We start from the raw sequence: 15,786 nt of genomic DNA, 5'->3' as shown, positions 1-15,786 counted from the left end.
TTTATTAAGTGCTTTACCACTGTGTTATCTGTCATTTTCCCCAGTACATTTGGAGGGTGGGCCATGGAGTTAAAATGAAGTAGTTTTCTTTGCCCTTCAGGTGCTCATAGGCTGGTGGTGAAAACACTTCTGGTCAAGTTCAATCCTAATTGTTGCCCACATGCCTGCAAAGACTGAAAATAAAACAGGAAAATTTTGCCGTTATCTATAACCATGCTTTGTAAAACTAAAGCAAGGGAATAGACCAGCACATTTACAATTTATTTGGGCTCCTAATAACCCTCCCTGAATATTTTTCTTGAGCCTCCCATATTCTCTGTCTCATGGTAGATTGCAGCACCATCCCAAGGCAGGCAGCTGTTATTAGCCTCCTCCCATGATGTGTTAGGAAAAGCAGGTTTTAATCACTCAAAGTTGTGGCTCTCACAGAATCTATTAATGTCAGTTAACTACCTTCAAAGGCCGACAGGATCCTGCTCTGGCATGCTGGAAAGAAGAAAGTGAAAGAAAAGCCAGCATCAGCCCTGTTCCTTCCACCTGTCCCAACTACTCGCACTATCCTTTGAGTGTATCTTGCTGTTGGTTTTCTCTCCCCAGCTCCTTGACAGCCTTTTGGCATTTGCATCTCTACTGGACAAAACATTATTAATTTAGTAATTGTCTAAAAGTAAACATCAAATTTTACATATTGTGAGCCCAATCAAAACTAGATCCTAAAATCAAGGTTAGCTTCACCTCCAGCTGTACTTATTGTCCAACATGGTAATTACTAGCCACACACGTGGTCACTGGACACTTGGGATGTGGCTAGTATATGAGTATGATAAAGGTACTTCAATTGTTGGTACACTTTCAAGACTTTCAGGCTAAAGTGGTTTTCTACTGCTGCCCTTCATCCATCCCTAATCTCATTAGGCTGTTAATTCCCAGAGGACAGGAGCAGTAGTAGAAGTAGCAGACACTGCCAATGTTAAGCAAATGTAATTCAATGATACCACTGGTCATTTTTTGCTTAAAAAACATGTTTTGTTTTTCACATGTCACTGAATTCAATTTGTATGACCCCTTTGACTTTACCACAATCTAAGGGTGACATCTTTAACACATATTTTCATGTAGTCATTTGATTAAACAGGAATTTCTGGTGAATAGTAATGCTACCTTTTGTCCTCAAGTGTAAATTCACAGTTATTTTAAACATATAATCAGAAAGTTTATTTTGCCTGTTATCTCGAGGTTAAAAATTGATGTCACTTGGAGGCAAAAGGTGAAATATGCTTTGCTTAAACTAGCAAAGCAAACTTTAAAATAAAACTAAAACTGGCCAGTTTTAGAGGGAGTGTTGGGAGGTGATAGTGAACTCACCAACAACAGAAGGTATAATAATTTATATATTCTGATACTTTTTCTTTCTGATTAAAATTTTGCTATCTTTTTTTTTTTACTTTAAATCAACAATTCACCTAAGTCAAAAGTGTGTTTTATTAAAGTTAATTGTATCTTATAGTTTCTGACTATAGAGAGTTCTTCTGAATCATGAATAAGATATTTATACTGGAAGTAACCTCATTTTTCATGGGCTGAAATTAATCCCTGTAATGCAGCAAAGGAAATAAATATATAAATAAATGCTTGTTTTCTTTGAGAACATCATCTCAATGTCTCTAAGTCTGTGGGGGTTCTTTGCGGCCTTAAGGGCCTCCTTTCCTTTGGTATTATCTCTATTCTTGAGGGCCAGACCCCCTGCTTTGCACAACTCAGAGGGGAAGTGGAGAGCTTTTTAAACAGCCCAATTTCTTGCCTTTGGAGAAGAGAAAAGAGTGCCCCGCCCCCATCTATGAAAAGAGGGATTTGGTAGTTTCACCGTCCTTAAGTCAAAGATTTAAGCCCCTATCCTCTCACCACTCAGGACCCCCCCCCCCCCCCCAGAGTTTATGGACCCCATCCCACCCTGCCCGAGCTACTCTGGACCGGCTCAGGAAACCCATGTCCTAGTCCCAGTTACCCTGGGTCTGTATGCAGAATTCACAGAGCACCTGTGTTACTTCCCTTGCGAAGAAACAAAATTATCGTGAAAATCTAGGTGGAAATCATTTCATTTTTGTTCCCCAAATAAGGGAAGCATGTGCTCAATCATCCCTGAGAAGAAGAACTTTCAGGGATAAAAGAGCGACCAGGTAATTTAGAAGAAAAACAGAAAGTGATCTCTGAGTGCCCTGGACTTCCTTTGGAGTTGGGGGAGTTGGGGGCGCTTAGACGCGTTGTCTTTGGGTCTGTAGAAAAAACAGCTGGAGATCAGAAAGCCTGAGGCTTCTAGGATCCTTTCCTGATCAAGTCCGAGAGATTTGGTGCGGGGTATTTTGATATTTTTTCCTTTTTGTGAGGTGGAACAAACACAACTAGGGCGCAGCGCGGCTGTTTCGAGCCTGCCAGCCGCGGGCGCCCGGCGCACCAATCAGCGCGCGCCTGCGCTCTATATATACGGCGGCGCGGCGCGGCGCTGCATCGGCGCACTGTTACTCGCACCCGAGTCCCAGGCCCTCAGCATGTCGGAGACCGCTCCCGCAGCTCCTGCCGCCGCGCCCCCGGCGGAGAAGACCCCCGTGAAGAAGAAGGCTGCTAAGAAGCCTGCGGGGGCGCGCCGCAAGGCGTCCGGGCCCCCGGTGTCCGAGCTCATCACCAAGGCCGTGGCCGCCTCCAAGGAGCGCAGCGGCGTGTCCCTGGCCGCGCTCAAGAAGGCGCTGGCAGCTGGTGGCTACGACGTGGAGAAGAACAACAGCCGCCTCAAGCTGGTCCTCAAGAGCCTGGTGAGCAAGGGCACCCTGGTGCAGACCAAGGGCACTGGCGCCTCCGGCTCCTTCAAGCTCAACAAGAAGGCGGCCTCCGGGGAAGCCAAGCCCAAGGCCAAGAAGGCAGGAGCGGCCAAGGCTAAGAAGCCCGCCGGCGCGGCCAAGAAGCCCAAGAAGGCGACGGGCGCAGCTACCCCTAAGAAGGCCGCGAAGAAGACCCCGAAAAAGGCCAAGAAGCCAGCTGCAGCTGCAGGGGCCAAGAAGGTGGCCAAGAGTCCTAAGAAGGCCAAGGTGGCCAAGCCCAAGAAGGCCAAGAGCGCTTCCAAGGCCGTGAAGCCCAAGGCCGCCAAGCCCAAGGTTGCCAAGCCCAAGAAGGCGGCTCCCCGGAAGAAGTAGAGCGTCATGATCTCCCTCTCGAACCCAAAAGGCTCTTTTCAGAGCCACCACCGATCTCAAAAAAAGAGCTCGACGCTGTAGCGTCCTTATCCCCTCGACGCCCGGACTCGCGTGTGTCCGGACCGCGTCGGGCCTTCTTCCCACGGGCTTGGCAGTTGGTGGGCCGCGGGAGCCGCCCCCGGCGGCCGTCTGCGGGGCTCCTGGCCTGGCCTGCGGTCCAGGGTCGTTTCTCGGCGCAGAAGCACCCGGGACAGCCGCCAGCCCCGCCCCAGGGCGGAGCAGCCCTGCGACCGCGAAGGGGACGAGCCCGTGTTTACGGTCGCCCGGGATTGGAGTGCCCCGCGGTTCGAAAGTCCCGCGCTGCTCTGGGTTGGCCCGCCCGCGCCCGCATCCTGCATTGGCGGCGCCCGAGCCTTCCGGCTTTCCGTAGGGTAGGGGGTTCCCTCTCCGCGCACCGCCCGGGTCGAGCGGCGCGTTCCTTGCCTGGAGCCCGGCGGCGTTTACTGGGGACTTGGTGGCACCGGACCTGGCGGAGGGTGGGTGCGCCTCTGCCTGCTTCCCCTGCTCGGAGGCCTTCGGAGGGCGCAGCCGCCTCCGGTCCCGCCCAGGCTGCTCCGAGGTCGTCGTCCCTCCCGCCCTGGTCCGGATGGGTGTGGTGGTGCGGGCTTTGAAAACAACTTGGCCATTTTGTCCGGCGGATCCGCAGTTTCAGACGAACTATAATCAAACTTGCTTTGAAAGGCTTTTTGGTTTCGTCCAGATTTTCTACTTGTCAACTGTCCGGTGTGTACGATGGGACGCATGTTTCTACCTAATAAAGCCTTTAACTTTCATGAGCGGTCTTGGTCCTTCCCTAAGCGGCCTTTCCCTTGGGAACAGATACGCTGGCTCCTGCTTTTTCGTGTAGCACTGGGGCCTCGGGAGACCTGCTGCTGTTTTTCCACCATTTCCACTAGGTGAATCCACTGTGAGTTAACTCACGGGGGGAGTTTATCACCTGGAAGGGAGGGATGCAAGAAAGGTCTCCCACTGGTTCTCCAGTAAGTTTGTATTGTCAATTTTACAGTAACAGGAGTGACTTACTGTTAAGTAAATCCCCTTTACCAAATGCCAAATTCCACAGATATGTGGGCTAAATTTCCGGATTATATTTAGTTCCTTTGTTCTTTATGGTCAATTCTGAGGTTAGGATCATTGTTTTAAGTGCTCTCAGCACTATCTTCAATGCCAACAATACCTAAAACATAGGTACTCAAATAATATTGAGATACTGTGACTTTAATAGGACTTTCATTGCTTATTTTTTTTAGAATTGTTTATTTATTTTTGGCTTATTTTGTTTTTACGTGTGTCCTTTAAGATGCTCTCCAACTCCATCACCCCGCACCCAGTCACTCAAAAAGTTTTACTGGTATTGTGCTAAAATTATAAATTATTAATTTATAGATATGAAGGTTTTGGGAATTTGTTCGTTTTGTACTGTCGAATTGAACCCATGGTCATTTTACCACTAAGCTACATCTTTTTTTTTTTTTTTTTCTGTTTTGAGACAGGGTCTCCTCAAGTTGATGAGGGTCTAGCTCAGTTAATAATGCTGGCTTGGAACCTGTGGTTCTCCCACCTCAGCCTCTTCATTTGGTGGGATTACAAGCATACCCAGGCCCCAGGCAGTTTTATTATGCAAGAAATTTCTTGTTTTTCTGTCCAAGTATTTTTGTTTTCTACTCAATTTAAAATTTTCTCCATCTTATTGCCTTTGATATTTATTTTCTTTCTTGCTGTTCAAAATAGCACCCTATAATATTTTAGTTTTTTTAAGAGTATCTCAAAGTGTACACTGAAGCCACTTGGTTATTGAAATTGATGCACAAGTGAATTAACAATTTGTAGATCAGTTTTATCCATTGCTAAATAAGGTTAATATAAGTGTCAGCCACACAATAATTTTAAACCTCCTAGAAGCAACTAAAAAAAAAAAAAACTCAAAACAACAATTTTAATTATATTCTTAATTTACCTCAACATATCCAAAACATTATCATGCAACAAAAAATACAAATATGAGATATTCTACATTGCACCCCTCCCCCCTCTTTAAAATCTCATGTGTATTTTACATTTACAACACAGTTCACAGAAGCCCATTTCCAGGGCTCAGCCTTCTGTGCCTTGTGGACATATGAACAGTGCAACTCTAGAATGCTCTCTGGTTTTATCCTGGCCTACTGTGGTCTCATCTTTGGTTCAAATAATATATTTTTTTAAATATATCTCATGTTTACTAAAAACTTGAGGATAGATTATCTGACCTTAAACAACAGTAGTTGGTAGAGGCCATTGAACCAGTTTGAGCCAATCAAAACTTATTCAAAAACTGGAATTGAGTTATAGAAGCAGAGATGACCTGATGTCAGGGCATAGCAGGTGGCTTCCTGGATAATACAAAGAAAAAACAAGGTATCCTTAGGGCAAAATTTGTAGAATAGAGGAACCCATCCAGAAAGGCATGGGTGAGAGCTGTGCCCTGGGTTCTTTAGGCCATCTGAACTTTTGCCTGGGGCCACCTCACTTTCAATTTGAATCAGGTTAACAACAACCTGGACACTTAATTAAGATATTCCAAATATGCCCACCATATATTCAGGATGTTTAGGGTATTCATTTCTGTGCCCCTTTCTTCTTTATTTGAAATTACCAATTTACTTGACTTTGGCACCTCCTCCAAGAAATAGGGCAGGAATCAACCCAAGCAAAAAAAGTGATTTTATATTTTTCCTTCAATGTTTTTTGGGATATCAATATATTTGATTTTATATACTTACAAATGATTTTAATACTGAATATTCCCTTTAAAATTATTTCCATACATCAAAGATATCCTTTCAAACGTAATATTCCTTGTACTATAGTGAGCTAAAATTTTATAAAGACCTGCCTTTACAGTCTTCAGTAATGTATTTCCTCAACTTGTCCATGTTCTTTAGTTTTGTTCATTCCCTTGCAGTTTTTCACATTGTTGTCTGGATAAGTTCTAATGAACCACTCTTTGAATCTTAAAATTGGTCATTCTAAGAAAAAATCCTGGTCTTTTGATTTAGTTGATGAAACAGTCATGGAGGACAGCTTTTCCTCTACCCTGTTAGGTTCAGTAATTGAGGACCAGCAAATTTATCTGACAAAGGATAGATTAACAGGAGAATAAAAAAAATCTATATAATTTTAATAGTATTTTACTTGCACAGAGTTCATAAAAAGGAAAAGAAAGCAGACAATGGAATGTATATAACATTGTAGCAAAGGAAAGGAAACTTGGTCTTCAAGGCAGGGATACTTTTGGGGAAGATGAATAAGAAATATATGGGCAAAACTAAAGGAAGATAAGTGCTTCTTTAGGAAGATTTATTCTTCCAGACTCCTCTCAGTACCACCTCTTTACTTGAAGTAATACAGGTTGCTCTCCTGTTCCAGGCATCGGAGCAGGGAACAACTTTACAAGGAACATTAATGCGATCTTCACAGTGTGGAACTTATGACCTACCTAATTTTAGTTAGGTAGGGAGAAAACAGAATGCTTCCTGCATATGTTGATTTTCAATTTCTTTCAGCTCAAAGTAATACTTGTGACATTATGGCATATTTTGGGGGTGACATTCTGATCCTCTTCAAAATCCATATTTGTCATTAATATTATCATTTCAGTTTTTCATCTAGTTTTATAAAATATTGGCAAGCGGCAATAATATATTCAAGTAATTCTCCCAAACACTGATAATCATGCCAAAATGACAATAAATGTTTCATAAACTAAGCTGCTGACCATCTCAACCATGAAAATTCAAGAAATTGTCTATGTATAATAGAAGAATAAATAACAGATGTTAGTTACAGGCTACTTGCAATGCATTATTCCAAACTTTCTTGCATAGTGATTTCATGGCTGAAAAAGTAAATTTCCTATTACTCCCAATGGGTAAAGCTCTAGGTTTTTGAGCTATGTGCCCTGAGGAAATGTAGAAAGTGGGTTTGTTTGTGGTTGAAATCTGAACATGGCCATGAAAGGACTAGATCCTTAGAGGACTTAAGGGAACAGTGATTAAGGAAGCAGTGCCAAGGTCCTGGGAACTGGCTTTTGTAGTGCACTCACAGCATGCCATGCACTTTGCTGATTACCTTTGTTTGCAGAAATGCCCTTGTTTCAGCACTTTGAGGTAGGTACCATTATTCTCCCATTTTAGTGATGAAGAATGGAGACTTGGTAAATTTAAGGATTAAAACTAGTTAGTTATCTGTGAGTCAGTATAACTTCTATATACTAGCAATATTGCTCAGAAATATAATCCACATGGATCTAAAAATTTTCTAATGCCACATTAAAGTGAAAAACAAATGAAAACTAATAAAATATTATTTCAATAAGTAATTGAAAATATTCAGTTAAATATTTTTGGTGCTAGGTCATTGAAATTTGGGGGCAAATTTGTTGATAAAAAGATACTAAGAGTATGGGTTTGGTGGGAGACATGCTGGAAGTTATTTCTGCTAGAAATGTTAATTTGGCCAATTTAGCTAAATCTCTTAGCTTTAAATTCATTTTCTATAAAATGGGAGACATGGAATATTGCCTGGAAATGCTATAGTAAGAATCGTGCATAATTCAGGCCAATAGCTCCACATATTACTAAACCCATGAAAAAATAGACTGACTCTAGTGAATCCATTGTTTTATTGTCACTTTCTTCCATGAGTACCTCTTTAAAGTAAGATGATATTCAGTACTGAATGGATTTATAAAACCTTGTAAAGTTGAACCAGAGCACTTTAGTTACTAAAAGTTTTCAATTTGCTTAAAGTCAGCATTACAACCTACAAGGATAAGTTGTATCTTGGTAACTGAGAATGGCACTACCATCCAAATATCAGACTAAGCCAGGGCTGCATCTCAGATGCCTGAGAGTCATGCCACACCAAAGTATTCCAATCCAGAATACTTCTACAGGTGTATATTAGCATAATGAAGATGCCAAGGAAGGCCAGGTAGGATTTGAAACAACCAGTGCAGACATTCACCCTGAATCCAAAAACACTCAAAAAGGCCTTGAGTTGGGCTCTAGGAATGTACTCATTTTGCTCTAGTTTAGTTGCACAGTGGAGTAAATGTTTTGTTTTTTTTTTCCAATCATAACTGTTTAAGACCTCGTTTGCATTAGAGCTTCCCTTCAATTACAATCTGCATTTGTCTGATTGTGTTGGAATACTGATGAGTGTGATCTGCTGTCACTCACATGTAGTTCAATGGTTGCTAGTCAATCCTAAGATTCCTGTGTAAACCATTTCCTATGGCTGTAAGGAAAATACCTACTCCTTACTGTGAGCACTGACTAAATGTCATCTTGTGACTTTCCAGTGTTTATAGTAACCAGCACTGAAAGTTACAACAGAGTAAATCAAGATTTGATAGAGCCAGAAACAAGTCTGAAGTCTTTCAAAATTGTTCAACTCACATCTCATCCCCCAAAAGAAAATCAATTTTGAAAGCAGCCTTAAATTCTTACACAATATTACGTTTTTGAAAAGTAAAAAATTGCAATGATCCTATCAAAAGGAAAAAAAAGCTATCAAGATGGTTAATCTCAAAATCTTGGTAAAGGACCAGTGCAAATCCACAAATACCTCCTAGTCTTGCTTGCCAAACAACCTTGGCATAGGAAAGTATAGGAACCTGTTCTGTAAAACCAAGGAAAAGTAGGAAGCGTTTACCTACCTATGTACAGAATAGAGACCATTACGTATGTTGCGGACACTTTTAAAGTTGAGTTTTTAGGTGGCTCTTAAAAGAGCCTTTGTTAACAGAATGGATTTACGCCCTCTCCCCGCGGATGCGGCGCGCCAGCTGGATGTCCTTGGGCATGATGGTGACGCGCTTGGCGTGGATGGCGCACAGGTTGGTGTCCTCGAACAGCCCCACCAGGTAGGCCTCGCTGGCCTCCTGCAGCGCCATGACGGCCGAGCTCTGGAAGCGCAGGTCGGTCTTGAAGTCCTGCGCGATCTCGCGCACCAGCCGCTGGAACGGCAGCTTGCGGATCAGCAGCTCGGTGGACTTCTGGTAGCGGCGGATCTCGCGCAGCGCCACGGTGCCCGGCCGGTAGCGGTGAGGCTTCTTGACGCCGCCAGTGGCCGGGGCGCTCTTGCGGGCGGCCTTGGTGGCCAGCTGCTTGCGCGGCGCCTTGCCGCCGGTGGACTTACGGGCTGTCTGCTTCGTACGAGCCATCTAGGAGACTACACGTCAGAAAGTGTAAAAAACTACTTGAAATTGTCCTTAAATATAGTTGAAATCATTCTGATTGGCCTTTGAACTTTTAAATAGTCCCGCGCAATATAATCATTGGTTGGAGAGTGACCTAGGTGATTGGTTGATCAGAAGAGAATCTGATTGGATAAATTGTTCCCCTGTCTGACTTTTGTTTTGGTCTCAATGATCTGTGGACATAAAGGTTCAGAAGCCATAAGTCATCCGGCCTCTAAATACTGTTTGCATAATGAATAATTTGAACATCATGTTAAGCTGAATCAGTCTCACTGGGAACCGAGACTAATTAATTTGTATTCGCAGGTTACGGTTGCGAATGCATAACCAGTCACTGTGGACCACAACAAGTGTTCCGATTTCGGTTTGGGAAAGAGATATTTGGCTTAAGTGGATTTAGGGAAAACTCGTGCTGCTTTATTATTAGCTAGGAGCAAATTTTCTTATCCTTTTTTCTGAGTCTAAGTGATATTCCCGCTTGCCTTTTAAGGAACATTGTTGTTTTGTAATAAGATTTCTTGTACATATCATGTTTTCCTGGAACTTTGTTTTTAAACATTACTGTTTTAGGAATATACATTAGTTGCTAAGACATTACGATGGGATTAAGAACATTTGTGGCATAACCCTAGTAATCAGATCTTGTTGACACAGATCGCTCTGTATAAAACTTGGAGAAAATGAATTTAGTTCTCTAGTGTGCTGCGGGTTGCAGTTTCCCTCATATTTGTGGCTCTCAAGTCTTCTTGGATAGCAGCACTGCGTGAATGTTGGCCCAAACGAAGAAGGAAAGGTAGGTGGCGCGTCGTCCACCAGCTCCAGGATCTTGGCAGTTACTGAATAGCACAGCCAGGTAGACCCACGTTCTGGCCCAACACTCTCCGCGTATTTTCCTTTGCGAAGCGGGCAGTGGACTCGGCCAATGGGGAACTGTAGCCCAGTGCGGAAGAGCGCGTCTTGGCCTAGGCACCAGTTTTACCTCCTTGTTCGCTGTATCCAGATACAGCAATGTGTTAAAAAAAAAAAAAAAAAAGAAAGAAAGAAAATTCCGAAATAAAGGAAGCAGGAGCGTTGCAGCGTGAAAAAAATCAACGGACTGTGCTGTGAAAATGAGCCATCCTATTGGTCAAAATATGTTGCGTTTCTAGCCAATAGAAAGAGAGAATTTTATTTGCATAACCCCGCCCCGTGCTTTCAGAATCCAATCAGAAGTGGAAACTTTAATACCCTCATTTGCATTACAGCGCTATAAATAAACCTGCTCAAGCCTGTTCCTCTTGCTTACTTTCTTGTGGAAAGTAGAAATATCTACTTGGACAGTTGTTAAGGACGGCTATGCCTGAGCCCTCAAAGTCGGCTCCGGCCCCGAAGAAGGGCTCCAAGAAAGCCATTACTAAGGCACAGAAGAAGGATGGCAAGAAGCGCAAGCGCAGCCGCAAGGAAAGTTACTCCATCTATGTATACAAGGTGCTCAAGCAGGTGCACCCCGACACCGGCATCTCGTCCAAGGCCATGGGCATCATGAACTCGTTCGTGAACGACATCTTCGAGCGCATCGCGGGCGAGGCCTCGCGCCTGGCGCACTACAACAAGCGCTCGACCATCACGTCCCGGGAGATCCAGACGGCGGTGCGCCTGCTGCTGCCCGGGGAGCTGGCCAAGCACGCCGTGTCGGAAGGCACCAAGGCGGTCACCAAATATACTAGTTCCAAGTGAGTCCCTGTGCAGGCCCTTGTCATCAAACGGCTCTTTTCAGAGCCACCCACTTTGTTGAAAGAAAGTTCTGCCACTTTCTAGCAGAAGTGAGGAAAACTTAGAAGTTGGTGTTTGTTACCAATTTACAGCTGAGGTTTCCCTCGGTCTGTCACTCCCAATAAAGCACATCGTTATTGTAATTACCGCTAGTTGTCGCTGGGTCAGCCTTAGGCTGCTCTTCCAACTATTTCTCTCTGACCCAACTCATTTCTGAAGGAGAGAGTAACTTTCCTACTGGACCGTGAAGCGGGTAAGGGATTGGGAAGTACGGAATTACTGGGGATCCGGAGGCGGAGGCGGTGGGGGTCGCGCAGGCTGGAGGCAGAAGTTAATTCCTGAAGCTGGAACTGCTCCTGCAAGTTCTGTGGTAGACATTGGGGTAACAAGAAGCCAGATTCCTCAATGGAGCATACCTTCAGTTCTGCACCATGAAAGTAATTTTTAGTTTCATGATAATTGTCAACAACTAGAATTTATGTAAATTTGGAACCGCAGGTGCCCTCTCAAACTTCGGGTTCTGGCTTTTGCCTAGAAAAGGGCGTGGATGTTTTCTGGAGCCGAGAGGAACAAAGGGTTTGAATTTCGCGCCCTTATCTGGCGCTCCTTGGTAATGGGCTGGGAGGGCCCATTTTGAACACAGTGTTTTTCCCCAGGCCTTTTCCCAAGAACCCAGGACTCCCAAAGTAATGACTAGAAACTCTGGAAGGGTGCTGGTGGAGAGGAGTTCAGAGGAGCCTGCCTGGGTCCGGGGACAGGGGTTGGGGAAGAGCGGAGCCCGGGAGTGGGCTTCTATCTTACAAGTGAATATGGGGAAAAAAAAAAAAAAATTCCCAGCGACATGTGAGATTCAGTAACGTTTTCATAGGCAAGAAAATTTAAGGGAGAGTTTTTCAAATAGGAGCTCCCTTTAGAGAAGATTTTAAAATGCCTGGATCCCACACATGATGTCAGTGGACCCCTGTAGGAAAAGCACTTTGTATCAGCATATGCAAAATTCTGTTGTAAAAGAGATCCTTGTCTTAAAAATCAACAATTTTTGCATTTTAGACTGTAAATTGGCCCATCCTTCCCCTCAAAGCATTAACCACTCAGCCTGTAGTTTAAGGAACACCTGGGGGAGATCTGTTAACATTTCTACTAGTTTTCAGTGATCTCTCAAGTAGAAGGAGGTAGGATTTTTCTCCCCAACTTGTCTTTATACCTTGGTTCCACCTGCCTTATTTTCATCCTTCCTTTTCTCTTATTTCCCTTTCCTTCTTTTTTTTCTTTCAAATAGAAAATCAAGGATTTTTGATTTTTGGTTTTTTTAAACCTAAACACTGTAACTTTCTTTGATAATCCCAAGCCAAAACAGTCCTCTTACACTCAAAGGTAGGCATTTTTACTATTGGTTCTGACACTTAGTCTTTTACAAAGGCTTAGGGGTTTTTTACCCCCCTACTTCTCTCTCTCTCTCTCTCTCTCTCTCTCTCTCTCTCTCTCTCTCTCTCTCTCTCTCTCTCATCAGATGTTTGGGCTCTGGGGATAGTAGGGAGAAGCCATACATGATCATAAATCTTCCTTGTTGATTCTGTTAAAGCAGCTTCATCTTTGGACATGGCAGAGCCAGGGAACAAGCCCACAAACTTAGATGAAACCAGGTTTTATCTAACCCATTCCATAATAAATTCTCACATTTTCTCAAGAGTTGCGTATTTGAGTTACAGAATAAATGAAAGGAAAAAAAAAAAGAAAAAGAAAGAAAGAAAACTGTACAACAATCCAGTTCTCCTTTTTAGTAATGGAAAGATTTGCCTCTTTAACCAACAAAGATGCCTGAACACAGGAAAAGGAGAAGAGGGGTGGTGGGAGAGTTTCAATTTGAGGAAAGGTTGATAGATTTTGGAAAAGGGAAGGCCCCACAGTGACACAGATAACAGAAGGTCCAGGTCCAGAGAGTGTTCATGATTTGAGAGCAGCACTGCGTGAATGTGAGCCCAGGTGGAGGGAGCAGGTCACTGGAGAGCACCTTGGAAGAGCATATCTTTTTTTTTTTTTTTTGATGTTGATGGACGTTTATTTTATCTATTTATTTATAAGTGGCGCTGAGACTCCAACCCAGACCCTCATACATGCTAGGCAAGTGCTCTACCACAGAGCCATAACCCCAGCCCCCCTGGGAAGGGAACGTCTGTCCTGGGCTTCACCCTCTTAGCTTCCTGGCCGCCCTGAGATGAGCAGTGTTGCTCCACCACATTCTCCCTTTTGTGAGGTTCTCTTCATCACCAGCCCATAGTAATGGTGGGAAGTGAATGTGGGATTGAAGTCTGTGAAGCTGGAGCCAAAATAAACCTTTCCTCCTTTAAGCACATTTTCTTTCAGGTATTTTTTCACAGTTATGGAAAGTATTCTGTCACAATAGCAAACCTGCCTTTTCTCCACCTTTCAATGTCTTGTTGTGCTTGTTTTATAGATGATGCTTAGGAATTGATTTTTTCCTTTCTTTTTCTTTTTTAAAATTTTGGGTACTGGGTATCCAACCCAGAGTCTCCCACTGTTAGGCCATGCTCATCTACGGAACTACAGTCACAAACTTATTTTTTATTTCAAGACAAGCCTTCCCTAAATTGTTCAGGCTGGCCTGGATCATGTGATCCTCCTACTTCACCTACCCAGGTATCTGGGATTACAGGTGTGCACCAGTATGGCCAGCTAAGGATATTTAACTATTTAGTAAGAAATGGAAAGAAAGTGGTCTACTTTGCCTTAATTCAGAATTAAATGTCTTTACGCTTTTGAAATAATTTTTATGTATTATTTCTATGTCATGATATGGGAGAGTATATTTCCAACTCCTTTTTTCAAGTTAATTTCCAAATTATCACCACTTCTAGTCCTGAAGTCCTCTCTGTTTCCTTGTGTTGAGCTAGATTTACTGCCACAAGAGTGATTTGCACAGTGGCTGGATGACTTGTGCCTTCTGGAAGGTCTCAAAGCAGCCCTTAATTGACTGAAGGAGTTTGGAACTTATCACCTCAAAATATGTTACCCTGGAAAATTGAGTTAAAGGCTGTTGAAGACAGCACAATTTTATCTCATGTTTAACTCCCTTGTGCAAAGTTTCTTACCTGTACCTAGAGAAAGAAGATATTCCTATCCTCTGATGGTATCAGGGAGTCAATGTGGAAAAAACTCTGTAAAAACAACCTTGCTAAACTAACCCTCATCTCCCTGTCAGTTCTGCCCTAGTCTAAGTTGCTTGGTCTTGTCTTGTTATCACAGTTTACTACTCTGTCCAACTTATGTGTGCAGGTCAAAGTGCTTCTTAAGGCTTCTATGGCATGTATAAAAAAAAATAAAGAAATTGATATGCTTTTATTTTGTCTATCTATTATGATAGGACAAAACCAACAACCAAGAATCAGTAGAGGAAAAAATTTTCCTCCTGTGTCATAACCTCAAGGAAAGAATTTTTTTCCCAAGGATATAAAGTCACATATTTTCATTGCTTGTATTAAAGAAAAAATATATATTTATTTCATGCAAACCATATCTTGCTTTCACTGCTAATGGGGTTGGAGTTATCATTGCTACATTTTCTGTCCTATTTGAATGGAACAGGTGACACCCAATATCTCTCTAAATCCTAAATCACATTTTTTTCCCCCAAAGGTCTTTAGAATTTACTGACATTGAAAATCTTGATAACATTATTTCATCAAGTTATTTCCTGAATATCAGATGCCAAGTGCTTGTTGATTTATCTGACTCAAGATGACGTGCATCAGTGGAAGATTTTGTTTGTTTGTTTCATTGGTGACTGCATCGATATAGAATCCTGATGCTATGGCTGCATGTACTCCACTCCTTCTTCTAGTCTAGGTTTTTGATGTTAAAAAACATCAACATTTTTAATGTTGGCTTCTATGTTTATGTAACCCTGTACATTTCCATTGCTCCAGCTAAAAGCCTATTTGTTCAGGAAATTAAACAAGCGGAACTTCTGACCATTGGCTTCTGACATCCCTCTGTTTTTTAATATACCTGACATTATACTGAAGTCTTTAATTAGCCCACCATACTGGCTTCTTCACCCATAAGATCTCCACTCCAATGTTTCCTTTTGCTGATGGTGGCCCTCCCCACCCTGTTCATGCCAACTTCTTTCCTTCCAATCTTTTTCTCCACAGCACTCATTACAAAAAACTCTACACTGTACCATGTACACCTTTATCTTTTTGTGAGCTTTCTGAACAAGAAAATTAGTACCCAGAGGGCCCAGGTTGCTCTCAGCTTTGTCCGCCATGTTTCAGGCACCTAGAATGGTCACTGGCATTTAGCAGGTCCTATTAGATGTATGTTGAATAAATGCTGAGCACATGCGTCTTTCATAAACTTTATTGATTTTTATAATTTATGGTGATCAGTCTTCTCCTTCTTGTACTCTTATATGTCCCTCAAATCTTCATTTTGTATGCAAATGATACACTGCTTATTGATCATCATATATATGTGTCCTCACTTCTCAAAAGACTGTCAACCTTTTAGGAAAATGTCTTAAAC

At 42.8% G+C, this 15,786-nt stretch overlaps 3 protein-coding genes across 3 annotated transcripts; 2 read left to right on the top strand and 1 right to left on the bottom strand.

Moving 5' to 3' along the window:
• The first annotated feature begins 2,493 nt into the window (after positions 1-2,493).
• H1-2 (H1.2 linker histone, cluster member) lies at positions 2,494-4,018 on the top strand. The gene has a single exon (XM_078020646.1). It carries the CDS (start codon positions 2,547-2,549, stop codon positions 3,183-3,185), a length of 639 nt encoding a protein of 212 aa, XP_077876772.1. The 5' UTR covers positions 2,494-2,546; the 3' UTR covers positions 3,186-4,018.
• Positions 4,019-8,972: 4,954 nt separating this feature from the next.
• Positions 8,973-9,462, bottom strand: LOC120889227 (histone H3). The gene has a single exon (XM_040283657.2). The coding sequence runs from the start codon at positions 9,451-9,453 to the stop codon at positions 9,043-9,045; it is 411 nt and encodes a 136-aa protein (XP_040139591.1). The 5' UTR covers positions 9,454-9,462; the 3' UTR covers positions 8,973-9,042.
• Positions 9,463-10,787: 1,325 nt separating this feature from the next.
• Positions 10,788-11,384, top strand: H2bc3 (H2B clustered histone 3). Its single transcript, XM_005337046.5, has one exon. It carries the CDS (start codon positions 10,825-10,827, stop codon positions 11,203-11,205), a length of 381 nt encoding a protein of 126 aa, XP_005337103.1. The 5' UTR covers positions 10,788-10,824; the 3' UTR covers positions 11,206-11,384.
• Positions 11,385-15,786: the final 4,402 nt, after the last annotated feature.

Source organism: Ictidomys tridecemlineatus, chromosome 8, assembly GCF_052094955.1.
Source record: "Ictidomys tridecemlineatus isolate mIctTri1 chromosome 8, mIctTri1.hap1, whole genome shotgun sequence".
Classification (NCBI taxonomy): domain Eukaryota; kingdom Metazoa; phylum Chordata; class Mammalia; order Rodentia; family Sciuridae; genus Ictidomys; species Ictidomys tridecemlineatus.
The sequence above is the reverse complement of the archived record's forward strand: the minus strand, read 5'-3'. Positions and strand labels throughout refer to the sequence as shown.

Coding starts and splice junctions, on each gene's coding strand:
- LOC120889227 (XM_040283657.2), bottom strand. CDS start 9,453: ATGGCTCGTACGAAGCAGACAGCCCGTAAGTCCACCGGCGGCAAGGCG.
- H2bc3 (XM_005337046.5), top strand. CDS start 10,825: ATGCCTGAGCCCTCAAAGTCGGCTCCGGCCCCGAAGAAGGGCTCCAAG.
- H1-2 (XM_078020646.1), top strand. CDS start 2,547: ATGTCGGAGACCGCTCCCGCAGCTCCTGCCGCCGCGCCCCCGGCGGAG.